Here is a 25,386-nt window from a genome sequence, read left to right as displayed (position 1 = left end):
TCGCAAAACACCATCTACTTGGAGTAGGCGGTATTTTGCGATTCCTTCAGCCAAAATCGCTATTTGCGAGGCACCCCTACATAGCATTTAAGGAATCGCACAATTGCGATTCCTTAAATGCTTGAGCAAAGTAAGGAATTGTAGTTTTTGCGATTCCTTATTTTGCTATGTGGCCCATACATACCAAAACGCCGTTTGCGATTCTCAAACGCCGGAATGCTGCGAATTCCGGCGTTTCCGAATCGCAAACGGCTTCCTACATATGCCCTTATAGTGTTTGTTTTACATTCTCTAGTTGAGCACCAGGCGCCCATGTCTCAGATAATCTTAGTTTCCTGCTTTCAGTTTTTTCAGCCGTTCAGTCAATAAATAGTTCAATCACCACGTTTATTTGTCCACCAAAGACACAGACACATTAAGGATCATTTATTTACAGAATTAGTGTGTTTAGTAAGTGCTCAACTTTTGTGCCCTGTGTTTTCCTTTATTCACTGCAATTCAATAGTTTCCTCATGGACCCAGCTTTTCTCTTTCCTTTTGTCTGGTGCCTTTCTCTTGCTCTCCCCCTTGTGCCTTTTTCTCAGTACGTGTCAACGTGTTTACCTGTGTTATGGCTTCTGTATTCCCACCCGTTATATAGGCTCGAAAACACTCTCAGTCCAGTCTGCCTGGGCCACACCTTGCTGAGGCAGCCAATAACTACGGCTTCTACTTACCTTTGAGTGAGCAAATTGATTTTCACAGAAAGTTTTCAACTGGAGAACATACAAACTACATTGTCAAACAAGCATTAGAAATGCAATAGGGCTCGCATTTGTTTGAGTTATAGCTATTTGCGCTGCAAATGGCAATGTCTTGTATCAATCTATTATGGAGTGTATGTATATGGTATGTAGTGGAGTTATGTGTGTTGGATTGGAATTATGGAGGCTGCTTCTTCAACAGTGCTTAACAGATCTTTATGCAGACAACAATCCATTGGCAGATGGTCCATTTGTGCAGTGCCTTGCTGTAGGAAACGTGTGCTCTCTGCAGGGTCACCCTGGACTTTTCACCTTTAACATGACCCTACATTTTAGATAGCTGTCGAATTTTGTGCACTTTAAAAACGCTAATCCAGGTAAGGAGGGACAGACTTCCCGTGGAAAGATTACCAGATACACGGCACCCTTCTGAGGAGGAAGAGATGAGGCAGCGAACGGCAATAGGCCAATTCAAACTGTCCGATAACAAAACCACGTTTGAGTGGAAGAAAATGCAAACTCTCCCCTATCGGTATAAGTGAACTAGTTTAAGCTTATTAACGGCTTGGCAATCCGTTTAAAATAAACACTGAAATGAAGCACGTTCTAAATCGTCGTGTTTTCTCTTTCTTGGCTCGTTATCTGATTGTCTCAAACTGCAAAGGGGGTGTTATTTCTGACAGAGTTCCCCCATGAGGACAAATGGCACTGCAGATGAGGAGTGCAAAATCTGGGCGTGCAAATAAACACTGAAACAGGATAGCTCCCAGCACGAGACGGGCAGGCTGAGAGGAGTCGGCAGGCGGCTGTGTGTGTGTGTGTGTGTGGGGGGGGGGGGCTCTGTGTGTGTGTGTGGCTCTGTGTGCGTGTGGCTGTGTGTGTGTGGGTGCAAATGCAATAGTTCTCGCATTTGCGAAAGATTAAGCTATTGACATTGTAAATGACAATGCCATTTATTTATCTGTTTTCAAAACCAACAAATAAATAAACAATTTGTCATTTACAATGCCAATAGCTCAAACTTTGTCTAAGGCGAAACCGTTGCATTATAAATGCTTGTTCCAATTTGCTATACGTGGTGGGGATGTAGCCTTCCAGTGCTGTGCAATGTCTCGCTTTGCCAATGTGAGGCCCAAGAACAGAAGGTGTCACCCAGACTGCACCCCCCTGCCAGAGGATCCTATTCAGGAGTGCATTCATTTGGAGAAACCTCGACGGGGGATAGGATAAGGATAATTCTGCAGACGATACAACACACGTGGCAAAGACACCATTTTGAAAATGGCGGACCTGCTGTACAGCGAGAGGGGCAGTTGGGACCATACCGTAGTTTCGTCGCGGACAGCAGGGACCAGCGAAGCGATATTGCGTGACCAAACTTCGTTAGGACACCACGTGATATATACTTGAGGTACTTGAAGCCCACGTCAGCGATGATCAGTTGCGAGTCCCAAGCCTGACTCCTCTGCTTGCCGCAAATGGAGAACAGGATAGATTTGGACGGGTTAGCGCATAGCCCCGGAAGTCTCCCCAAAAATTTGTAGGATTTGGTGCACACGTGGCCCGGAGGCCCACGGATCTGATATGAAGAACAGGGCATGCATCATCAGCATAGAGCGCGATCCTGTCTGTGCACTCCGGCGACCCGTCCAGCCTCCGGAAAACAGAGTTCAGGCGTACCCACGCGGCTAATGGCCCTATCGATAAGGCATATAAAAGAGGGGAAAGGGGGCACCTCTGTTTCGTGCCCCAGCAACTTAGGCTCAAAATTCAACAAGGAGATCGGGCGATATGAACCCGGCTTGAAGAAGACTACAATTTCGGCGTGTCGCCAATCTGGGGGCAGAATGCACTGCTCTGAGGCCTCGTGTAGCGCTTTAGGCAGATGAGTCCCCATGTGGGGCCACAGGAAGTCGCACAGGAACCCTTTTGAGCCTAGTACACTTCCCGGGTAAGTATTGGATAACGCCATCTGCAGCTTGTCTAGGGATATGGGTTTGTCCAGGATGTCGCGTTGCTCGTCCGAAAGGTGACGCGGAGGGATATCTGTGAAGAAGTCGTCTATAAGAGATTCGGCAATCACCTCACGTTCCTCATAAAGTGCTGCGTCGGCAAAGGCCTGAACCACAGCCTCGGGGGAGGCGCACATGTCGCCGTCCGGGGACCTCAATAGGGGAACCAGCCTCGGGGATGCTCTTGCCTGGCAAAGCCTGTGGAGCATCCGGCTGGACTTGTCGCCCCATTGATAAATCCTATATTGTGTTGCCAACCAGGCCTCTTTGGCGCTATCTGTATGCAGCTGTTGGAGCTGCTGTTGAACATGCAGCATATTACGACGGGTGCTGGAGTCAGAACCCTCCAAAATTTGGGATTGCAGTTGGACCTGCTGGTCCTCTAGTTCCCGTATCTCCCAGAGAGTGACCGGGGACGGGGAAGTTCTGAGATTGTAGCTAAGATTGCCAGCAATTGCCAGATGTAGCATCTCCTGATACTCGCCCTACACGGAGCAACCATGGATAGATGCGCCACTGATAGGGGGCTCGGCGGGTCTGCAGGCGCAGCTTGAGTTGGACCGGTGAATTATCAAAGAGGCCCCGGGGCATGATGGATGTGTGTGTCACTCTGTGAATATAGCTGTGTGGGAGGAACAGATAGTCCAGGCATGAAAGAGTGGGGTGGACTGACGATGCATATGTGAACCTGGCTTCAGAGGGGTGAAAGGCCTGCCACAAGTCTGTCCAGCCTAGTGTATGTGCCAGTATGTGCAATTTGGATCTAGAGGGGGGTTCATCAGGTGGTCTAGCTAGCCACCTATCCAGGGTATTCATGATGTCGTTCCAGTCACCACCCAGTAGCGTCAGGCCGCCCGGGAGATCTCCCCAAAGTTGTGTTAGTTTGGCTATGAATGTCTGGCCTAGCTGTGGAGGGGCGTAGACACTCCCAGTTGTGATCTGTTCACTGGCTATGATGCCTAAGAAAACTGTAAAACGGCAACCCGGGTCTGACCAGTGCTGTGTAACCTGGAAAGGCACTCTGCAGTGAATAAGAACTGCTGTGCCTTGCGCTCCCCTCGTAAAGCCAGAGTGATACACCGTGGCGAACCCATAGCGGGAGAGGTAAGGGGCTTTAGTGCCCAGAAGATGCGTTGCCTGTAGTAGTAGGATGTCAGCCGAGTAGCGCATCGCTAGATGGAGCACCTCCCCCGTTTGACCTTGTTCAGGAGACCCTGCACATTCCAGGAAAGAATGTTGAGTTCCCCCAACGGAGATTCACCCTTGGTGTGGGCCATTCCTAGTCCTTATAATGTATAGTGATAAACAATGTGAGAATGACGGAGCATGGAATTGTATGCATGGTGCTTAAAACATAAAACTAACAACAAACAAGTCATCCCTACCGTCTAAAGTATGCAGTGACCAATGGTGCATTAATGACGTGACTTGGAGACGTATGGTGCGCAAACCAATAAACAAACCACCTGAAACCCAACAGGACCCCCCCCTACATGATGACCTAGGCAAGTCCTCCAATGGATTCCCCCACCACCAAACATCACCCAACATTACCCAAACAGTCCAGGGTGGTCAGCGACCGGCACCTCTCAGAGCAGGCAGAGTAGAACCCAATGCACCAGGATCTTACGTTGTCCAGTGAAAGACCCCAGCTACGGTAGAATGTTCAGCAGAGAAGGAAAACCAGGATATGCCCCTATCCAGGGCTGTGTCAATCTCTGGGACCCTGGGAGAACCAATTAGCTCCAATTAGAGCGGGACCTGTGGCGCTGTGTCGTGGAGTCTCTGACCTGCCGACCGCCGTAATGGGATCCCTGCGATGAGTCTGAGTCCAGCAGTGGCGGCGAGTGTGGCTTAAGAGTGCGCTTTTCATCAGTCTAAGCGAAAATCTCCTCAGGGGAGTCAAAGAAGAGAGTTTTGGCATTGTATATCACCTTCATCCTGGCGGCAAACAGCAGCGCATAGGATAAGTTCAATTCCCGAAGACGTCGCTTGGCCGCCACGAATGACTGTCGTTGCTGCTGCACCAGCCGGGTGTAGTACGGGAAGACCATGATGGGATAGGATTCAAAACACATTTTGTCCTTGTGGAGCCGGGCATAGCAGAGGATCGCATCCCGGTCGGTGTAGTTGAGGAGTCGGGCGATCACAGGCCTCTGCTTCCTAGTCAGGGCACGGTGGGCCCTCTCCGCCACGAAGCAAGGAGACATAACCTCGGCGGCAGCAACACCTTGAGCCAGTCGGAGAGGAAATTATCCATGGAGGTACCGTTGCAGCCGTCCGGAAAGCCCACCAGGCAGATGTTGTTGCACCGGCCCTCCCCTCTGCATTCTCCACACGCGACGCAAGTTCCTTCGAGACTGTGGTAACTTTGTCCACCTTCTTCTGGAGGGCGATACAGTGTCCTCCACCGTGGAAACCCTGGTCTCTGCCTCAGTGATCCGGTCTACCGCCTTCCAAAGGTCCTGACGGAGGAATGACACCTCAGAACCAACAGCCCCGATCTGGGCCTCAAGTGCAGTCCTGCATTGGTTAATGGCTGCAAGTAGTGTTGCAGTGTCGGAGGACAGGCCCTCGGCGACCTCCTTCCCTGCTGGAGTGGTGGTATATTGATCTATGGTAGGCTTCTTAGGGTCTGCAGTGGTGTGTTTATCCTTGCCCATTGTGGAACAGAAAATCCAACAGGGGAGGCCGCCCTAGGCTCGCAGCCTTCACCAGCAGATGGGCCTTCTCACGCTGAGGCAATGTTCCGCAGAAAGTGGGGAGCCACGTGGCACCAGGTCCAGCTCTGGAGGGCGCCCTCCGCCCCAGATAACCCCAGCCAGGTCCGGGCCGCAACTAGGCCGGAAGTCTAGTCACCACAATGCCCTAATCCAGACTCTGCCATCCATCAGCACCAAGGACCGCCAGGAATGGCGTCAGACAAACTTCTCAGGGGCGCCAGGCAGGTTAGGAGGAGATGGCTGTCAGGGCACCAGCAACTACCTCAGTGGGACTCCACGGCCCTGTTGAGAGGGTGACCACAACCCACAGACCGCAGACCCCGGCAGCCCCACAATTGTCCACATATGTGCCAACCCGGCCTCTCCAGCGCACCTGTAGTGTTCTCGGGCACTGGAAGCCATGGAGTCCAGGGCCCCCACAAGTCCACCGGATCGCGTCGTCGCACCCTGCCGGGAGCCCGACCAGGGGGTCTACTGTGGAAGTTCCAGGGAGAAGAAGCAGGCCTCTGGCAGAATGCGTGGGCCAGCGAACCCGCCGGTCCCAGCCACGACCGTCACTATCCGGTCCTCACAAGTGAAGGGCGAGGTCTCGTCGGCAGTCCGCCGCTCACCGCCACCGCAGCACGGCCACACAGCACGTCCTCCACGGGGCTTGATCCCCGGAACTCCCGATGTCGGAGGAAAGATGGCCCGACCCCCACAGTGCAAGCGGTCTGGCCGATGCAGGCATCCACACAGCAAAGGCCCTGTCAGGGTCAGCGCCAGCCCCGGAGTCTCTGCACTCCGCTCCACACCACTCCGGGGACTGGGGATGGGCCCGTGGCAAGCGCGCCACTACCACGGTCCGGACAGCCGGCAAGTGCACACAGCGGCAGGCCCCGGATCACCAGAGCTCTCCCCAGCCTCCGTCCGCAGCGCCATGGGAAGGTGACAGTCTCTGCAGCAAATCCACACAATCGACCTGCGGCGATCGACAACCGCGGCCTGGCCCACACGGCACAGCCCTGCGCGGACGCCACTCTCAGCCGCCGCTATGTCGGCACCGGATCAGGCCCCTTTGTACACCACCAGCACCAGACTTCGCCTCAGGGGTTCCAGTGTGTTCCGCCAGCAGAGGTCCTCAGCGGCGTCTGAGGTTAGGATATTTGAAGGATTAGGGCTCTGAGACGGCACGGGCAAGCGGAGCTCTAGAAAGACGCATCCGCCATGCTCGGCAAGAAGCCACGCCAACCCAGTCTGAATTTTGAACACCCTGTAACGATCTGGATATTCGCCACTGAAGTACAACAGAAATGAAGCTACCACTTCGGGAGTGGGTGTGTGAACCACACCTGCCTCGCCGTTAGAACTGTAACTCTATCCATCATGTAAAAGCAGGTCTGTGATTGAGTAGAATGCGCAGAAGAGCCTGCTACATGAAACTAAGACATTTTGCAAAGGGGTGAGAAACATTGAATTGAATTATGCATCTGATATTTAGGGTCACTTGAAGTAATCAGCACCTCTACTTAACTAATATCTCTGTCCTTAGAATACCAGGAAGAGCAGCTATTAGAAATCTCCTAGAGTGGGAAATTAGTATCGGAAGTTCTATTTTTGCCTTTAGGTGCAATACAAATGAGAAATTATTTGAGAAAAGTAGATTAAAATTAATTAAAAGCATGTAATGAATGAAAAGCAACAATCCTTTTTAAAAATATGAGCTCTGAAAACAGAACATTATTTGTGGTAGACAGTAAGACTGAGGCAGAGACTTTCAGCGTTTGGTATAGACCACCTCGCATGAGAACAGGACCACTAGAAGTTAGGCTGAGACCTCATGGGTGAGGTTGAACCCTTGGGCAGAGACCCTATGGACTGAGGAAGATGCATAATGCATTGAGGCACTGATCCTGACTAAGCCATGGACCCACCTGATTCTAATAAACAAGCCATGGGAGGAGACAGACATGCCTTGTATGGTGGCAATGATCTACTCAAGTGAGGAATAGACCAAATGGAGTGAGCTGGAGATAAATGCAGGTAAAGCTGAGTACATGTGGGACAAGACATCTGCCTTACAGCGTGAGAATGTCAATCAATAAATTGAGGCAGAGGTTCTTTACAAGCAGTCTCCTATGACTTTTTCTTTTCATCATATTTAACCATTTTTTTGTACTTTCGCAGAACAAATTGGTTAAGGCACAAGAGGAGCATGACATGTTGCTTGAGAAGCGCCGCAATCTGCAAAAGCAACTGAACGAAGAGGAGAGTCGGAGGGCGATACTTGAGGAAGAAGTGGAGGTAAAAGCGAAATAGAGAAAGAGATTGCCTATGATGAGGGGTAGTGCCTATGATGTTCAGAAACTTGCAGATGGGTATTCATACCAAATCTTTTTTTTTATTACTGTCAATGTAATAGGCGTGTGAAAGCAGAGCACGCTCTCACCAAAATGTGTTTTGCACTACATAATGTCAGGAGTTTGAAACATGCTTCTTTATGGAGAGAATTGTATCTGGGCTGTAATTCATATTGAATCCAATGTGTCTATCAATTGAGAAGAATTAGGGAAAAAGGAATGTTAAAAGTGAGATAAATTAAGATAGATATTGCTCTTATTTCTCTATATGATGCTCAAATCACTACCAAATGCTAGTCTTGATATCACCAATCCTGTAGAAGCATAGGGTATCATATCCATACAATTGCCCGTGAATAAATATTTTCCTTGTTAGCTAAAATTGTATTATATAGGTTCAAGTAAAAAAGTATAGTTATATGTTCGAGGCATGTGGGCTGCTGAATTCATATCTTAGCATTAGATCGCCGCCTAGTGTTGGGTCCGGATGATTGCACCTTGCTGTCTTGGAATAGTCTTCAAAGTATCACGAGATAGGTACTCCTCCCCTGGACTACAATGCGCATGGGCATCTTCTCCATCTTCAGATTGTTTTTTTCCGCCATTGGGTTCGGATGCACTTCGACAGCTCCAGCTTCGGTACCAAAGTTTTCTAACTTTCTAAGGCCAACACCCCCTACATTCGTCGCTATTGTTTCCGCTCGGTATCCCTCGACTCTCTCCGGTCATCGACGCAGGCCTTTGGGCCTTTTCGACGCCACGTGGGCCTCCTGCTGATGGAAAAGACCCCGTTTAAAAGATGCCCACAGTGTGGATCCACATTTCCACACAGTGATTTGCATAGAGTATGCAACAGGTGCCTATCCCTGGAGCACAACGAACCTGTCCAGCTTGTGCTCTGTTCCGGTCAAAGAAGACTATCCGAAACGAAGAGCTGCTCGACAAGAGATGCAGAGGCAGGCACCAGACCCGCAAAACATATTCGAAGACGAACATGAACTTCCAGAGGCGGAGGGCTCTGACGACCTGGAGATAGTCACCGTAGAGGACCAGTCGGACTCCGTTGACCAGATCACACCGGGGCAAACTGTGAGTACTAAAGCCCCTACCCCGCCTCCACCTCCACCGAGGCTCCGGTCAAAGCATCGCCTAAAAGCCTTAGCCGCAACCGAAGCACCGCTTCAGAAGCCTCGCCTTCCGGCTCGGCTCTGAAGACCCCATCCAAGCCCTCAGGTTCCTCGAGACCGAGCAAAATATTGAGACCGAAAGAAGTCATCGAGCACAAAAAGGCAGTTGACTCAAAACCGGCAGCAAAGCCGAGAATGGTTGTCGATCCGAAAAAAGGTCGCCGAGCCGAAGAAGGTCGTCGAACCGAAGAAGGCCGCTGAGCCGAAAAAGGTCATCGAGCCGAAGAAGGCCGTCGAGCCGAAGAAGGCCGTCGAGCCGAAGAAGGTCGTCGAGCCGAAGAAGGTCGACGAGCCGAAGAAGGTCGTCGAGCCGAAGAAGGTCGTCGAGCCGAAGAAGGTCGTCGAGCCGAAGAAGGTCGTCGAGCCGAAGAAGGTCGTCGAGCCGAAGAAGGTCGTTGAGCCGAAAAAAGCAGTTGAGCCGAAAAAGGTTGTCGTGCCGAAAAAGGTTGTCGGGCCGAAAAAGGTTGTCGGTCCGAAAAAGGTTGTCGGGCCGAAAAAGGTTGTCGGGCCGAAAAAGGTTGTCGGGCCGAAAAAGGTTGTCGAGCCGAAAAAGGTTGTCGAGCCGAAAAAGGTTGTCGGGCCGAAAAAGGTTGTCGAGCCGAAAAAGGTTGTCGAGCCGAAAAAGGTTGTCGAGCCGAAGAAGGCCCTCGATCCGAAGAAGCCCCTCGATCCGAAGAAGCCCGTCGAGCCGAAAAAGACCGTAGAACCGAAGAAGGTCGTCGAGCCGAAACAGGCAGTCGAGCCGAAACAGGCCGTCGAGCCAAAGAAGGCTGCCCTTCATACAATAGACGTCTAGCCTAAAAAGACACTCGACCAAAACAAATCCGTTGAGCCAAAAAAAGCTCCACACAAGCAGGCGACCGATCCAAAATCCTCGGCGCCGAAGCCAGAGAGAGTGAAGGAAGAACTTTTTCATCCAGATCCAGTGTATCCAAAACAACACAGACGGTATATAGACCCTGATACAGGACATATATCGGTCTACAAGACAAACAAGAGAAGACTGGACTCTGAAGGCCGTTCTCCTGTTCCTCCTAAGAAAAACGACTTTGGCACATCCCCTTCAAGACCTTCCACACCCCCTCCTTTCACTCCTAACATGCCTTATGTTCCATATTCTCCTTCACATACACATTATTGTATTGTAATTGTATTGTAATTGCATTTATATAGCGCTTACTACCCCTGACGAGGCGTCAAAGCGCTTTTTCGGCGGGTAGCACTCTACTCCGGGACCCATAGAGGATTAGTGTTGAATTAGTATAGTGAAACATGCAAGTACATTTTGAGTGGTGGATATGTTAGTCAGTTATTTGGATTTGGAATGATAGCAGAAGGATAGAGGAGGACAAAGGTTTGTATTTATTTATTTCTTGTTGACGCACGCTATTCAGGAAGCCTATAAAGGATTAGTGGTGAATTAATATGGTGAAATATGAGGTACTTTCAGTGGTCGATATTAGTCTGTTACTTGGAGTGAGAAGGTTAGCGGAGGGATAAAAGGGAAGAAAGATTTGCATTCATATAGCACTTGTTACCCCTGATGGGTATTGAAGCATTTTTCTGGCGAGTAGCACGCCACTCCGGAACCCATAAAGAATTAGTGTTGAAAATTAGTATAGTATAAATATGAAGTAATTTGAGTAGTAGATATGTTATTCAGTTATTTGGGCAGTATATTAGTATAGTTGAATATGGAATATGGAATTTGAGAAGTGAACATGTTAGTCTGTTAATTTTGATTGAAAAGGATAGTGGAGGTATAAAAGAGTGAAGGATTTTTTTTTAGGTCCTAGCAGTAGGAAGAGGCTTTTGGATGAGTGAAAAGGAGTTTTGGAGGAAAGAGTCGGAGGGGAGAGTTTAGAAAGGTTTGTTTTAGGGGATCGGTGTAGTAAAAAGATATGTCAGATGATGCAAGGAGGGGTAGAGCAGGAGAGAGTCTAGAAAGGGTTATTTTGGCGATCAGAGAAGTGGTATGGGGTTTGGGATAAATGAGAAAGTGGATGTAGGAGATATATTGATGGATGTATAGGATGAGAGATAGGGTAGTGCATTAGAAGGAGTAGTAGAAAGAAGTTTGAGAGGAGTCAGAAGGTTGAACTAGAACATATATTGAGCGAAGTATATGCTGAGAAATAGGCTAGTGCATTGGAAATGCTAAATTAGAAGAAATTGATAAATATATAGATCCATAAGTACATTGAAAGTATATAGATACATAAAGGAAGTAAGTATATTTAGATTAAATATATTGATAGAGGCACAGGATGAGAAATAGGGTAGTGCATTGGATATGCTTTTTCAGGAGAAAGTAACAGACACACAGATCTAAGTACATGGAAGGTACATAGATGCACAATGGAAGTATGTACATGTAGACCAAAGATGATTTTTATTTATTGATGAATATTATTATTATTATTATTATTTTTTTTTTATGTTCTCTTAACATAATTATTTTACATGTTTTATAAAGTAATACACGAAGATAGGTACATATCTATAGTGAAAACAAATGCCTATATACAGAGTGATATGCTGTAAATGTCTGTTTCCGTATGGTGCTTATGTGGGGAACAGCCAGATCTTGAGTAGTTTTTTGAAGATAAGGTAGTTGTTGGTGGACCTTATGTTGGGGTTAAAGAGTTCCATAGTTTGGCTGCTTGAACAGAGAAGGATGTGCCACCCATGGTTTTTTAATTGGATGGTGGGATTTTGAGGCGAGATACTCCTTTAGAGCGGAGGTTCCTTTGTTGAATGTGTTTGGTGATTTTATTCCTGATGAAGAGTGGTCCTATTCCATGTATTGCTTTGTGGGTAATACAAAGCAGGTTGAACGTGGATCTTCTGGCAAGCGGTAACCAATGCAGGGCTTTCAAGGCAGGGGAGATGTAGTCTCGTGGTTTGATATGCAAGAGTAGTCTGGCAGCCGAGTTCTGAATCGGTTGTAGTCTTTTCATGGTCATTAAAGGTGATCCGTGGTAGAGGCAATTGGCATAATCGAGTTTGGATAGAACAAGGGAGATGGTAGCTTGAACCTTGTGTGGAAATCCCAAATGAGGGAAAATTTGTTGCTGCGTTTTTATTGTTGCAAAAACAACAGTTGATGGACAGAATGCAGAACAATGTCATACATTCACCCCAGTACAGAGAGCTGGGCCTAAATCCATCGTTTTTTTGCACTCCACACCACCCCAGTTCAGACATGGCCATATGCAAATCAGCCTTGACTCTGTGCCTCATGGGAACAGTCCAGCCCGAACTACCAAGCCATGTCTTTCCTGGACTGGAATCAAGCATCCTAGGACTGGTTTCTGGCTATCAGCCGTCTTCCGCCAGGATAGCTTGACTCCAGTGGTGTGGAGAGCATGGGACTCAGGTCTGAGCATACCCATCCCACTCGGGGTGACAAATGCAAAAACAACAGTTGATGGAGAGAATGCAGAACAATGTCATACATTCACCCCAGTACAGAGATCTGGGCCTAAATCCATAGTTTTTTTGCACTCCACACCACCCCAGTTCAGTTGCGTTTTTATAGTAGCAAAGCTTGATCTTGCTAGTTTATCCACTTGGACATTCATCGACAGCTTGGAGTCCATGGTCATTCTGAGGTTTCTTACTTCCTTCGATACTTTAGGCAGTGATCCCAATTCATCAGGCCATGCGGCAAGCGGGTTGTAATTTTTCCAATTGCCACACATGAGTATTTCAGTTTTTGAAGCATTCACTTTGAGATGGCTCCAAGTCATCCACTGATCCACGGCTCTGAGACAGCTGAAAATTGATGATTTTCCAATGTCTTTGGGGCATTCCAGTTGAAGGAGTATTTGCGTGTCATCTGCATAGTTGTAGCACGTGAGGTGAAATTTATTGATCAGTACTGGTGAAGACTTCATGTAGATGTTGAAAAGCATGGGCGAGATGATAGAAGCTTGAGGGACCCCTGCTTTTGTGGAGTACGGTTTGGACGAGAAAGGTGGGGTGTGGATGACATTAGTACTGTTTCGAAGGTAGGATGCGATCCAGTCTAGAGCAGTTCCCTCTATGCCGGCTTCATAAAGTCTTTGTTTCAGAGTGTCATGGTCAACCGTGTCAATGGCAGCTGAGAGGTCCACGAGGAGTAGCGCAGCAACCCCGTTGCGGTCAAATGTATTCTTTAGGTCATCCCAGATGGCAAGGAGGGCACATTCAGTGCCTCTTCCAGGACGGAATCCTGTTTGGAAATCTGAAAGTATGTCATTCTCTTCAATGAATTGTGACATGTGGACGAAGGCTGCTCTTTCTATCAGTTTGCCCAGGAAAGGTCCATTTGTAATGGTTCTTTAGTTGTCCGGGTTCAGCGGGTCCAAGTTGTTTTCTTCAGTAAAGGGTGTATGTATGACTTTTTGAGTTCTTCTGGAAATATTCCAGTAGTTAAGAAATTGTTGATGATTCTTCTTACTGGAATGGCAGCAGAGGTTGTTAAAAGAATTGTCTTGAAAGTTTGTGGCGGACAGGGGTCAGAAGGGCTGCCGGCAGGCCTGCTTGCTTTGACCAGGTCCATAAGTTCATCGTGTGAGATGTGTTGGAAGGAACGGAGAGGCTTGATTAGAGCATTCTTGGATAGTTTTTTTGTACAAGGGTTAGTGCTGGTGCTTTGTTTCTGTTTCAAGTACCAGTCTAACGTGTCTGCTTTGTCCGTGTAATGATTTTCCAGTTTGTCTGTGAAATCTTGAGTAACAGGATGAGTTCCTTCTAGGCAATTTGGTTTTCGAAATTCATTGAGTATTTTATAGAATTCTTTATTTGCACAATTAGCGTTTTGAATTCTGTCTGAATAGTACCTTTTCTTAGCTTTTTTGATAGCCGACTTATATAATCTGTTAATTTTTTGTAGGTGAAGTTTGTCTTGTTTGGTGTTTGTTTTGAGCCAGGTACGTTGCAGCTTTCTAATTTGTTGTTTTATGTCTTTTATTTCTTCGTTTCTCCAAGGCGCTTTTTTTCTTTTGTTCTGTTGTGTGGTTTTGAGTGGTATTAGGATGTCAAAAGCTTCCTGTAGCCACTCATATAGATTCTGAACAGAATTTATGGTTTCCAGATTTATACTGGATGTTAGTTTTGTTTCCAAGTGTTCCAAATTGAGTTTGTTCCACGGCCGATAGGTGGTAAGGTAGTTTTAGGTGAGTCGCTTAGTGTTGTTTTATGTTGGAAAGCAAGCAAGTGGTGGTCTGACCATGTGACTGGAGTTATAGTTTGAAAGGTAACTAGTTCAGTATTAGCAAAAATGACATCTAGGATATGTCCAGCAGTGTGTGTCGGATTGGGGACAATCTGATGCAGGTTCAATGCGTCTAGGCCGGTGATTATTGTTTTTGGATGGGTCATATTGGTTTTATCAAACCAAATGTTAAGGTCACCCAGAACGCATAGGTTGAAGTGTATTATTATCAGGTTTGAAACTGTGTCTAGAAGTGCGTCTGGGAATGTTGCCTTGCTAGGTGGAGGTCTGTAAAGGAGCAGGAAGTTACAGGTGGAAGACGGTGTAGGATTGCATCTTGTTAGAAGAGCCTCACAATTCTTTATGGAGATGTTGTCAACTTTAGTGATATGTATTGTTTGCCTGAATACAACAGCTAGACCACCTCCTTTTTTGGCTATACGATTTTGGGTGATTATTTGATAGCCTAGAGGAATGGCTTCATGCAGGACTGGAGCCATATCCTCTCCCAGCCATGATTCGGTTATGAATAGTATGTCTGGTTTTGCATCGGTGAGAAGGTCGTAGATGTGATGCTTGTTTTTAGAGGGGGATCGAGCATTTATTATTAGACCGTGTAGAGAGTGGCCTTTGGGGATAGTGGGACTTTGTTTTGTAGAAGAGTGATCAGTATTGTGTGGGTGTGTAGCAGGTGTGTTTTTAGTGCTGGTATTAGCTGTATTAGGATAGCAATCGTGTAGCTGTTCTTTATCGTGTTCATCATCCAGCATGCTAAGAAGACATTTTGATGGGTCTGCATGTGGTTGTGTTGGAGATGGTGTTTGAGAGTGAGTTGGAGTGCTGTGTTGCTTTTGTGGTGTAATATTGTTGTGAGGTAGACTTGGGGAAGCAAAGTTGTGAGGTGTGGCATGTTGCTTATATTTTTTGCGTGTGTTTAAGGCGGAAGGTGTATGAGTCAGGGGAGGTGGTGCAGCATGTGGGTCATGTCGTAATGTTCTAAATTGTCCAATGGATAAGAGGCAGTTAGAAGAGAGGTGCTGTATTGCTGTATCTGTGTTAGGTGTGGTGGAAGAGTGAAAACTTGGCATTGAAGTTAGTTCCTTTGTGTGCTTTGAAAGGTGGGTATATGTATGTATTTTGTGATGGTAAGTATTATGAGGTGTTGCGCTCTGAAGATCTTGTTGTGCTGGTGTGTGTGATATGTTTTGCTTTTGAGGTGTAGTGAAAAGGGGGGGGTTGCTGTTGTATATGTTGCATGCACTGGATTTGGTTGTGTAGTATTGTTTGTGAGAGGAGGTTGTGAAGTAGAGGGGGTGGTGATGTGTTTTTGAGTAGAGTGTATGTTGTGTGTATGAGTGAAGGAAGTAGAGGTGGGAGTGTTTATCTTAGACTGATTTGTTTCAAGAGTTACTAAGTGTGGTGGTGTGCAGTGTTTGTGTTGTGTGTTAGTGTTATTATGGTAGAAAGGAGAGGAGGGTGTTTGTTGGACAACTGATGGAAGGATCATTATATGTTTGTTAGTGATAAAAGGTGGACTGTTAGGTGTAATTACAGCAGGGAGAGTGTGTCTGAGTGGGATGTAGTTTTGCAGCGTGAATCTTTCTGGATTCACTATGCTGTGCATTATTCCGCGGTCTAGTGGTTGGGTCCGAAATCGTAGTCTTTTCTTAGTTTTTCTTTTTTTTTTTTTCCGTAGCCCAGGTGGGCCTTGACGTCCCACCTTTTGGTGTCCTTCCTGTGACGTCGGCATGCTTCCTGCGGAAGCTCCCACTCTTGGGCGCCATCTTCAGATTCTTTTTTCCGCCGTTGGGTCTGGATCGTTCCCAAGAGGACTCCAGATATTAGGAGAGAAGAGAAGCAAAACTCGAGAAATTTTGGAGGAAATGCTTTGAGAAGACGAAGGAAGACTACACCATCGAAAGGACGACGAAGAAAGAAAAAATTTCAACACTTTTCGACGTCCAGAGGAGAATGCGCAACAAGGGGACACCCTGAACGCAAGACATGGACAACACACCATTCAAATTCTGCCGCAACTGCCACCATAAGTACGCGCAGAAGGACCAACACCCAGTCTGTAACCTCTGCCTGCCGGTCGACCACGAAAGCAAGGGCTGCAACGCCTGCTCCGCATTCACACCGAAGACCCTTCGAGTGAAAGAGAGGCAAAGTATTGCAAACTACACCATGCCGAGCAAGGGCCAACCACCGTCCCTTCGAGACCTGGGACCGACTAGGAGGATTGCGCCACCGAAGAAGACTTCGGCTACACGGTCGCAGAGACCGATAATAAGAAGACTACAGAAAAGGTAGGAGACTCGACGCCCCAAAAAGGCCCGAAAGACTCTTGACAGTCTACCCAAGACTCTCGAAAAAACGAGGGCAAGTCCCCGAAAGCGCAGACGCCGAAAACTTCGGCCTTCGCAGCAACATCCAGGCCCAGCGGATCCTCACAGAAGGACTCCCTGGCGCAGAGGGATGGCGACCAGCCAAAGTCGTCGAAAAGCGTCCAAGAAAAGGAGCGCTCGACTCTGAAAACCTCTTCGAAGCCGACGTCGAAAGATGCAAAACAAGTCTCGACGCCGAAAACAGTCTCGACGCCTAAACCCATCTCGACGCCATCTTGCACGGCGAAGAGAACGGCACAACCACTCGACGCCGACCAGGCGGCGGAGATGGAAAGAAAGAAGAGAAGACTCGAGGCAGAGATGGAGAACATCCTGCAGCGAAAGAAAGATTTCGACGAAAAAATTAGAAATTACAGAATTCCGTTGAGTCCCAAGTCACCAGTAACACAATTGGTCGAGGAAGAAGATGAGAAAGAATTCGAGGTCGAAGCAGTGTCGGAGACCTTGGAAGATCTGGCATATCAGGAAGATGATACCCCCTATTACGATGAGGAGGCAGATGACGGCCAGAGGGCGTACCAAGAATCCACATACTCGGATACACAGGAGGAAGAGTGGCAGGACATCGAAGCTGAGAGTCCAGCAGAGGGAGTGGACACATATCCAGCGAGGCCCCCGCCGCCTGACGACATTGGACTTTACAATGAATGCATCAAGAACGCAGCACGCAGCAACAGCGTTCAGAGTCAAACTCGAGGAGGAGGTGCCAAAAGGGGATTTCCTAGTAGATACACTACTCCCAATGCAAACTAGGAGCCAGTACCTGCCAATGCTTGAAAGCATCAAAGGACAAGGAAGAGAGGCATTCAAGGAGCCTGCTACTTGTAAACCCGTCACGCCAAGGACGGAGAAAAAATACAAGCACTCCTCAAAGGACCCGCCCTACATACAGGGGACGGTCACTGCCGACTCCATCATCACTGCAACAGCAAGGAAAAGGGCCAATGTCCCAACTACTTCGGGTCCACCCCCAGACAAAGAGAGCAGTAGGATGGACCTAACAGGAAGAAGAATCGAAAGGAATGCCGCTATGCACTGGCGCATGGCTAATTCCAACGCACTGCTCAACAGACACCATTACCAGATCATGGACGAACTGGGACAGCTGGTGAAACACCTCCCTCAAGAATACCAACAAAGGGCTTCGCACCTGGTAGAGAGGGGAAGAACTTGGCAAACTCTTGCCTTAAAACAGCACTGGACGCTGCAGACACGGACAGCAGGCTTATGATGCTGGGCATCACGGAAAGAAGACCAGCCTGGCTAAGAATATCAGGCTTTAAACCGGAGGTGCAACACAACATCCTGAACACCCCGTTCAACGGTGAAACACTGTTCGGAGCACCAGTGGACGACAAGCTCTCACAGCTCAAAAAGGATAATGACACCGCAAGATCCATGCGGGCCTTGCGATTCAGGTGAGCAAAGAGAGGGACCCCGTCACGGAGACCACACGGGAGAGGGGAGAACTAGCCGGGAACGTCGCATCAGTCCTTCCAACATTCCCACCAAAGCGACACCCATACGCAACAAGGCCTGCAAAAACAGCACTGGCAATACCAACATAGGGGCCAGTCCTTTCGCGGGAGGGCGAGTGGACGTGGAAACAACAGAAGGGGTTGGCAGCAAACCACCTCCAAGTGACTCGGCCACATTGATAGTGCACACCCTTCAAAAATCTCAAAGGTTGGAGCACAAAAACAAGAAACAGGAGTGTCACGCACCTAAAGACCACAAACACGTAACACCAGTGGGATGAAGATTAAAACGTTTTCTTCAGGAGTGGAAGAAAATTACAACAGACAAATGGATCATCAACACAATATAGTACGGGTACTGCATAGAGTTAGAAAAGACACCACCAAGCAGAAAACTAAAGAAAAGAGCACTAGCAAACAGGGAACTAGAGCTTCTTCAAAGGGAGGCAGAGGAACTCCTATTAAAGGAGGCTATCGAGCCTGGACCTCCCATGGAAAGGAACAAGGGGGTGTACTCTACGTACTTCCTAGTACCCAAGGTAGACGAAACAATGAGACCCATCCTGGACTTAAGGGTTCCTCAACAAATTCATAAAAACACAAAAATTCAAAATGACGTCCCTGCAAGAAGTACTTCCACAGCTCCAAACAGGGGACTTCATGGTCACCATAGACCTAAAAGATGCCTATCTGCACATCCCAATAAACATACGGCACAAACATCTGCTACGATTCGCAATCAACTCAAATCACTATCAATTCACAGCATTGGCCTTCGGACTAAAATCAGCACCGAGGGTATTCACAAAGTGTCTGGCAGCAGTCGCAGCGCACTTAAGGAGAAAAGGGATACACGTTTACCCTTACCTAGACGACTGGCTAATAAAGGCAAAGCCATACAACACGTGTTAACACCACGCTCAAATAGTGACAGACACACTGATAGCCCTGGGTTTCTCCATCCACTGGAAAAAATCCTCGATAAACCCAGAACAGGTTAAGATATTTCTGGGGGCAAAAATCAATACCGTGCAGGGGAAGGTGTTCCCCAGCGAGAAAAGAATGATGGCGCTGTTGAAGGAGGCGCGCCTCTACCAGAAGGGGCAAGCTCTGACAGTGAGGACGGTGAGCAAAATGATGGGCATGATGGCCTCATGCATCCACATAGTACCAAATGTACGACTACACATGAGACCACTCCAGGAGTGGCTGCGGGACCAACGGTCACAAGCGACAGGGTGTTGGGAGGACCTAGTGGTTGTAACGCACGCAGTGCACGAGGAGATATCATGGTGGAACAAAGGAAACATAACAAAGGGGAAGCTTCTAACACCACCAACACCAACAGTGACCATCACCACAGACGCATCCCAAAAGGGATGGGGAGCACACATGGGAAAACTCAGAGTGAGGGGCCTGTGGACACAAGCGGATGCGGTCAAACACATCAATTACCTAGAACTAAAGACCGTTCTCCTAGCTATGAAAGCTTTCCAGACGAAGTTGTACAACCAAACAGTATTGATCCAGACGGACAACACAACAGCGATGTTCTACATAAACAAACCGGGAGGAACCCAATCAGCCCCGCTGTCAGAGCTAGCACAGGAAATATGGAAATGGGCAATACCTCTGAAGATAGATCTACTGGCGATACATCTGCCAGTAAAGGACAACGTGGAAGCGGACTGGCTCAGCAGACAGACATCGGCCTCACACGAATGGGAGCTAAATGCACAAGAAACAAAGAAACTGTTCGACAGGTAGGGAACACCGTCAATAGACCTGTTTGCAACACACCAGAATGCAAAATGCCAACACTTAGCATCGAGGCAAACAGGGGAAGGGTCCCTGGGGAATGCCCTATGGATAAGCTGGTCAAAGACATTTGCCTACGCTTTTGCGCCGATTCCCCTTATACACAAGGTACTCAGCAAGTGCAGGACAAGCAACATGACCCTGATACTGGTCGCACCCCTGTGGGCCAGGCAGACATGGTACTCGCAGATTATGGAGGTGACACAGAGTGCACCACACAGATTTGGGAGAAGGAACGACCTACTCTCCATGCAAAACGGAGAGGTGTTGCATCCAGAACCAGAAAGTCTCAGCCTAGCAGCCTGGCTCCTGAGGACATAGAGTTCGCACACCTAAAACTACCTGAGAGCACCCTGAGGGTACTTCGAGAGGCAAGAAGACCAAGCACACGGAAATGCTACGTGGCCAAATGGAAGCGGTTCACACTATGGTGCAGAAATGAGGGACTGCACAACAAAATGACAAGAGACTCCACAGTGCTTAAGTACCTCACGCACCTGCTCGAGACTAACCTGAGCTCTTCATCGCTAAGGGTACACCTAGCAGCCATTGTCGCTTACCCTAGAGGAGAAACAGGCAAAAGCTGATTTACTTCTATGATTGTAAAAAGATTCTTGGAAGGCGCAAAAAGGATTGCACCACCTAAAAGGTTACCAGCACCTGCATTGAACCTCAATGTAGTGCTAACAGAACTCATGAAGGCACCCTTTGAACCAATGCATAAAGCCTCACTACAGATGCTAACGTTAAGCCTTGTTGCGCAGAGTAAGCGAACTACAGGCGTTGACGCTACAGGAACACTACATACAAATTCACAACGATAGGGTGGTGATGAGAACGGACCCACACTTTATGCCAAAGGTAGTGTCCAAATTCCACATCAACCAGGCAATTCAAATACCGAGTTTCTTCTAGAAACCAACAACAAAAGCAGAAAGAGCACTGCACACTCTGGACGCGAGACGTGCATTCATGCATTATATAGAAAGAACTAAAGACCACAGGAAAACGAAACAGTTTTATGTGTCATTTTCAGAAAGCTTCATGGCCAAAGCTGTTACTAAAGGGACAATTGCACAATGGATCGCGCAAGTTATACAATTCTGCCACAAACAAGCTGGACAAGAACTAACAGAGGGGCCACGGGCCCATTCAACAAGGAAAAAGGGAGCTACAATAGCCTTCTTGGCAAACACTCCCATTCAGAACATATGCCTGGCGGCAACATGGGCTTCTGTGCACACGTTTACAAAACACTACTGTGTGGACATACAAATGAACAAGGAAGCACAAGTGGGACAGAAAGTGCTTCAGCACATATTCAAGAACACAAGCTCATCTTCCACCCAGCCGCCACAATAATAAACCGTTACAAAGTCTATGCACAGCATAGTGAATCCAGAAAGATTCACGCTGCAAAACGAATAGTTTCTTACCTGTCGGTGTAGTTCTGTAGCTTGAAGATCTTTCTGGATTCACTAGCGAACCCACCCACCTCTGCCAGAAGGATGAGGCTGGAGAAAAGAGGTGGTGAAAAAAAAAAAAAAAACTTTAATGAAACTTCAAAGAAAAGAGCGGTAAAAGAAAAGATCGAAACATTGCCATACAATTCGGAAACAGAACACAAACGGAAAAGAAAAAAGAATCCGAAGATGGCACCCAAGGAGCTTCCGCAGGAAGCATGCCGACGTCACAGGAAGGACACCAAAAGGTGGGACGTCGACGCCTACCTGGGCTATGGAAAAAACAACAAAAAAACAAAGAAAAGACTACGATTCTGGACCCAACCACTAGACCGCGGAATAATGCACAGCATAGTGAATCCAGAAAGATCTTCAAGCTGCAAAACTACACCGACAGGTAACAAACTATTTGTTATGTATGGTGTTGATTGGCGTTATGTTAGTGATGAGTGTATTGGTAAGTGGTATAGGATAGAGTTGTGTACTGTTTGTGGGTGATGGTGGATATGTGTGGTAGTTGGGATAGTAGGGTGTGTAGATGTGGTTTGGTTGGGTTGGTGGTGCATGCTGGTACATTAATCTGTGCATAGTGTTGTGCGTGGGGGGAGATCCTCAGGATGATTTTACACGCCCTGACGATCCAGGAAACCAAGATAACACATGAAGTGACCATAATGATACTGATGACATATATGATACACAACCCATACCCGATCCCTCTCCATACCCCACAAAGCCATCTCCTACTGATGACACTGTCGCTTTCAACCAACTAGTGGACAGAGCAGCTCAGTTTCATGGTGTTCACATGCACACTGACCCTATAGAGGAGGATTTTCTATTTAACACCTTCCCTACATCAGAGAAGAGTGTATGTATACTCCCTATGCTAAAAGGAGTACTAAAGCACGGACCGGACATCTTTAAAGACCCAGCCAGGGCGCGTGTCCTCAATCCAAGAATTGCAAAAAAAGTATAAACCGGCCCCTACAGACCCCTCTTACAGCAGGACTCAGCTACCACTAAATTCCCTAGTTGTATCTAATGGTAGGAAGAGAGCAAATTCACAGACAACAGGTGATGCTCCCCCTCCTGACAAGGAGTTAAAAATTTTAGACGCCTCAGGGAAAAGAGTGGCCTCTCAGGCAGCAAACACCTGGAGGATTGCCAATACCCAAGCTCTCCTAGCACGCTACGACAGAGCACATTACGACGAACTGGAGGGATTATTACAACACCTACCAGAAGTCTAAAGCAAATGACCTAATACAGGAAGGGAAATTCATCACTAACGCATCCATAAAATGCGCCCTTGATGTAGCTGACACAGCCGCTAGGTCTGTCAACACTAGTGTATTGCTACGCCGGCATGCCTGGCTCCGCATTTCAGGATTCAAAAATGAAGTGCAGTCTACCATATTCAATCAACCTATAAACCAGAATTTCTTATTTGGCCCTGCGGTGGATACCATTTTGGAAAAGATGAAAAAAGATATTGACACCTATAAGTCCATGGTGCCACTTCAATTTCAACAGTCTAGGAGCTCCTTTCGTCGCTCCTCCTTTCGAAACTCGGGTGGAGGCAACACATCTCAAACTTCATCATCATTCAAGAGCCCTACACAAGGCACCTTTTTTTTCTGACTTTTTTTTAAATAAATATTTTTATTGAAGTTTATAACATATTCATCTCAAATACAGTAAAACAAAACGGACCAGTACACTACAGCATTCGTCATCCAAGTGATATGAGTTATAAAAGCACATATATTTAGCATAAATACACAAGTTACAGTAAAGGAGCAGGAGGACATATACAATCTATACCTCTAAATAATCGGGTTTGCACTTATATAAAATATGTTAAATATTGCCAATAGTCTTCTGGTCTGGAACGGGCAGGAAGTTCCTCTTCAAATGTTCGTAGCGTGTCCTGACAGTGGGACATATCGCTGAACCATTGCTTAATATTCAGCGCCACCTTACTGTCCCAGCACATGGATATTCGTCGTTTGGCGAGCAGCAACGCCACCACACAGAACTTGCGTTTCATAGCTCGGACCTCCCTCAATAGTCCTAATAGACATACCTGGATACTGCAATCAAGGTCAATACCCACCATTTCTGTCAATATTCAGGTGACCTTTTTCCCAATATGAACGACCTTTAAAGCAGTGCCATGCTAGGTGAATAAAATCAGCCTGATCGAAACCACATCGTTTACAACTCGCTTCTGACCGAAGCCCATATCTGCACAGCTTTACGGGCGTGTAATACGCTTAATGCAAATATTTAAAATGTACAAGTCTCAAATTACCGTTAGGTGTTAACATTTGAATCAGATTGCATGCTGTCTGCCAATCTACCTCCGTAAGAGGAGCGTCCAATACCATTTTCCATCTTTCCGTGGCCTTGTGAGTATTGCAGTTTATTTCATTTTGCGCTACTGTGTATAAACGAGACACTAAATGCGTGGTGTTTGGGAAGGTCAGAACAAGTTGTAAGGTGTCGAGTTGCAACGGTTCATCTGGATAGTTAGGGTACAATTTTTTGCCTCTTGCAATCAGTAGTAGGTGAAGCGAAACATCAGCGTCTGGTTCTGTATTTATGATAAATCCTGTACTGTTTTGAATTTTCCATTATTGTATAGGTCTCCTAATGTATCCAAGCCAACCTGACGCAGTAAGCCCAGGCCCACCTCCTCGCCAGTAACCGATACGTTAGGGTGGAAATGCAATGGTTTGGCTGGTGCGTAGAGTGGGTGTTTGATCGCCAATTGGCCTAGTCGTTGCCATGCATCTTTGGTAGCATCAATAGTATTAATATCCTTATCATGTAGAGGTGGTCGCCTATGTGTAAGAATTGCGGTTAATGGTATTGGTAGTGCATCCCCCTCTTCTATAGCCGTGTTTGTCATATATGGGATCTTGTGGTACCAGTATGTGGCATATTGTGCCTGTGTACACGGGTAGTATAGGAGAAAATCTGGTACGCAGAGTCCCCCTTTGGAGTATGGTAGCGTCAGAGTGCGTAATTCAATTCGTGCCTGTTTGCCCGCCCATATCAGTCTGTTCACTACTGAGGATAATCGCTTGAAAACCTCTCTTGGAGGGTGAATGGGAATGTTGTTGAACAGGTAAAGGAGTTTGGGGAGTATCACCATTTTAACAATCGCTATACGATCAGCTAGTGATAGCGGCAGTTGTATCCAGCGGTTCACCTTATCCTCTATTGAAGACAACACCTTTCCATAATTAGTCCTAATAACAATTTCTGGGTCTCTGTGATACCATACTTCGAGGTACTTGGTAGGATCATCCTGCCACTCTAGTGGAAAATCAGTAGCATGTGGTGATGTAGTGTCAGTTAGGGGCATAATAGAGGATTCGTCCCAATTGATTTGGAGTCCAGAGTGCCCTCCGAATTTAATATACTCTCGTAGCAGGGGTGCTAAATGTTTCTCGGGGTCTCAAACATAAAGCAGCATGTCATCCGCATAAAGCGAAATGTGCAGGGGTCAGCGCAGAGGGGTGGTTGTGCTGTCGTACCCACATGCGAGTGGTTCTAGGGCTAGGGCAAACAATAAGGGGGATAAAGGGCAACCCTGCCTCGTCCCGGGTTCTATATTTATTGTGTCAGAAACATATCCATTGACCCGAATCCTAGCTACCGGTTGTGTGTATAAAAGCTTAACCCACTGGGTGAAGATCGGAGGAAAGCCCATCCTGTTAAGCTCTGTGATGATGTAGGACCACTCGATTGAATCAAAAGCCTTAGCGTCATCTAACATGACCGCCACGGCTTTGGTCCTTCGGATCAGATAGTGGGATAGAGCGAACTATGTGCGGGTATTGTACATGGTGGCTCTGGACGGTATAAAACCAGATTGGTCTGGAAGGACCAGGTTTGTCATAGGAGGTTGTAATCTTGTGGCGAGTATCTTGGCCAGGATCTTAGAGTCCACATTTATGAGCGATAAAGGACGATATGAACCGCATAGCTCGGGATCTTTTGC

The 25,386-nt window shown here is 47.3% G+C and overlaps 1 protein-coding gene across 4 annotated transcripts in view; it reads left to right on the top strand.

The window, feature by feature from the left end:
- The window catches only part of IFI35 (interferon induced protein 35), a 247,484-nt gene that overhangs the window by 94,453 nt on the left and 127,645 nt on the right, over positions 1-25,386 (top strand). For all 4 annotated transcript variants that reach the window (XM_086924056.1, XM_086924058.1, XM_086924055.1 and 1 more), the window contains one exon: positions 7,645-7,761. In XM_086924056.1, the coding sequence (XP_086780182.1) occupies positions 7,645-7,761 (117 nt within the window). The remainder of the gene's footprint in view (positions 1-7,644; positions 7,762-25,386) is intronic.

Source organism: Lissotriton vulgaris, chromosome 5 (genome assembly GCF_964263255.1).
Source record: "Lissotriton vulgaris chromosome 5, aLisVul1.2, whole genome shotgun sequence".
Classification (NCBI taxonomy): Eukaryota; Metazoa; Chordata; class Amphibia; order Caudata; family Salamandridae; genus Lissotriton; species Lissotriton vulgaris.
This window is presented reverse-complemented; position numbering and strand designations above follow the sequence as displayed.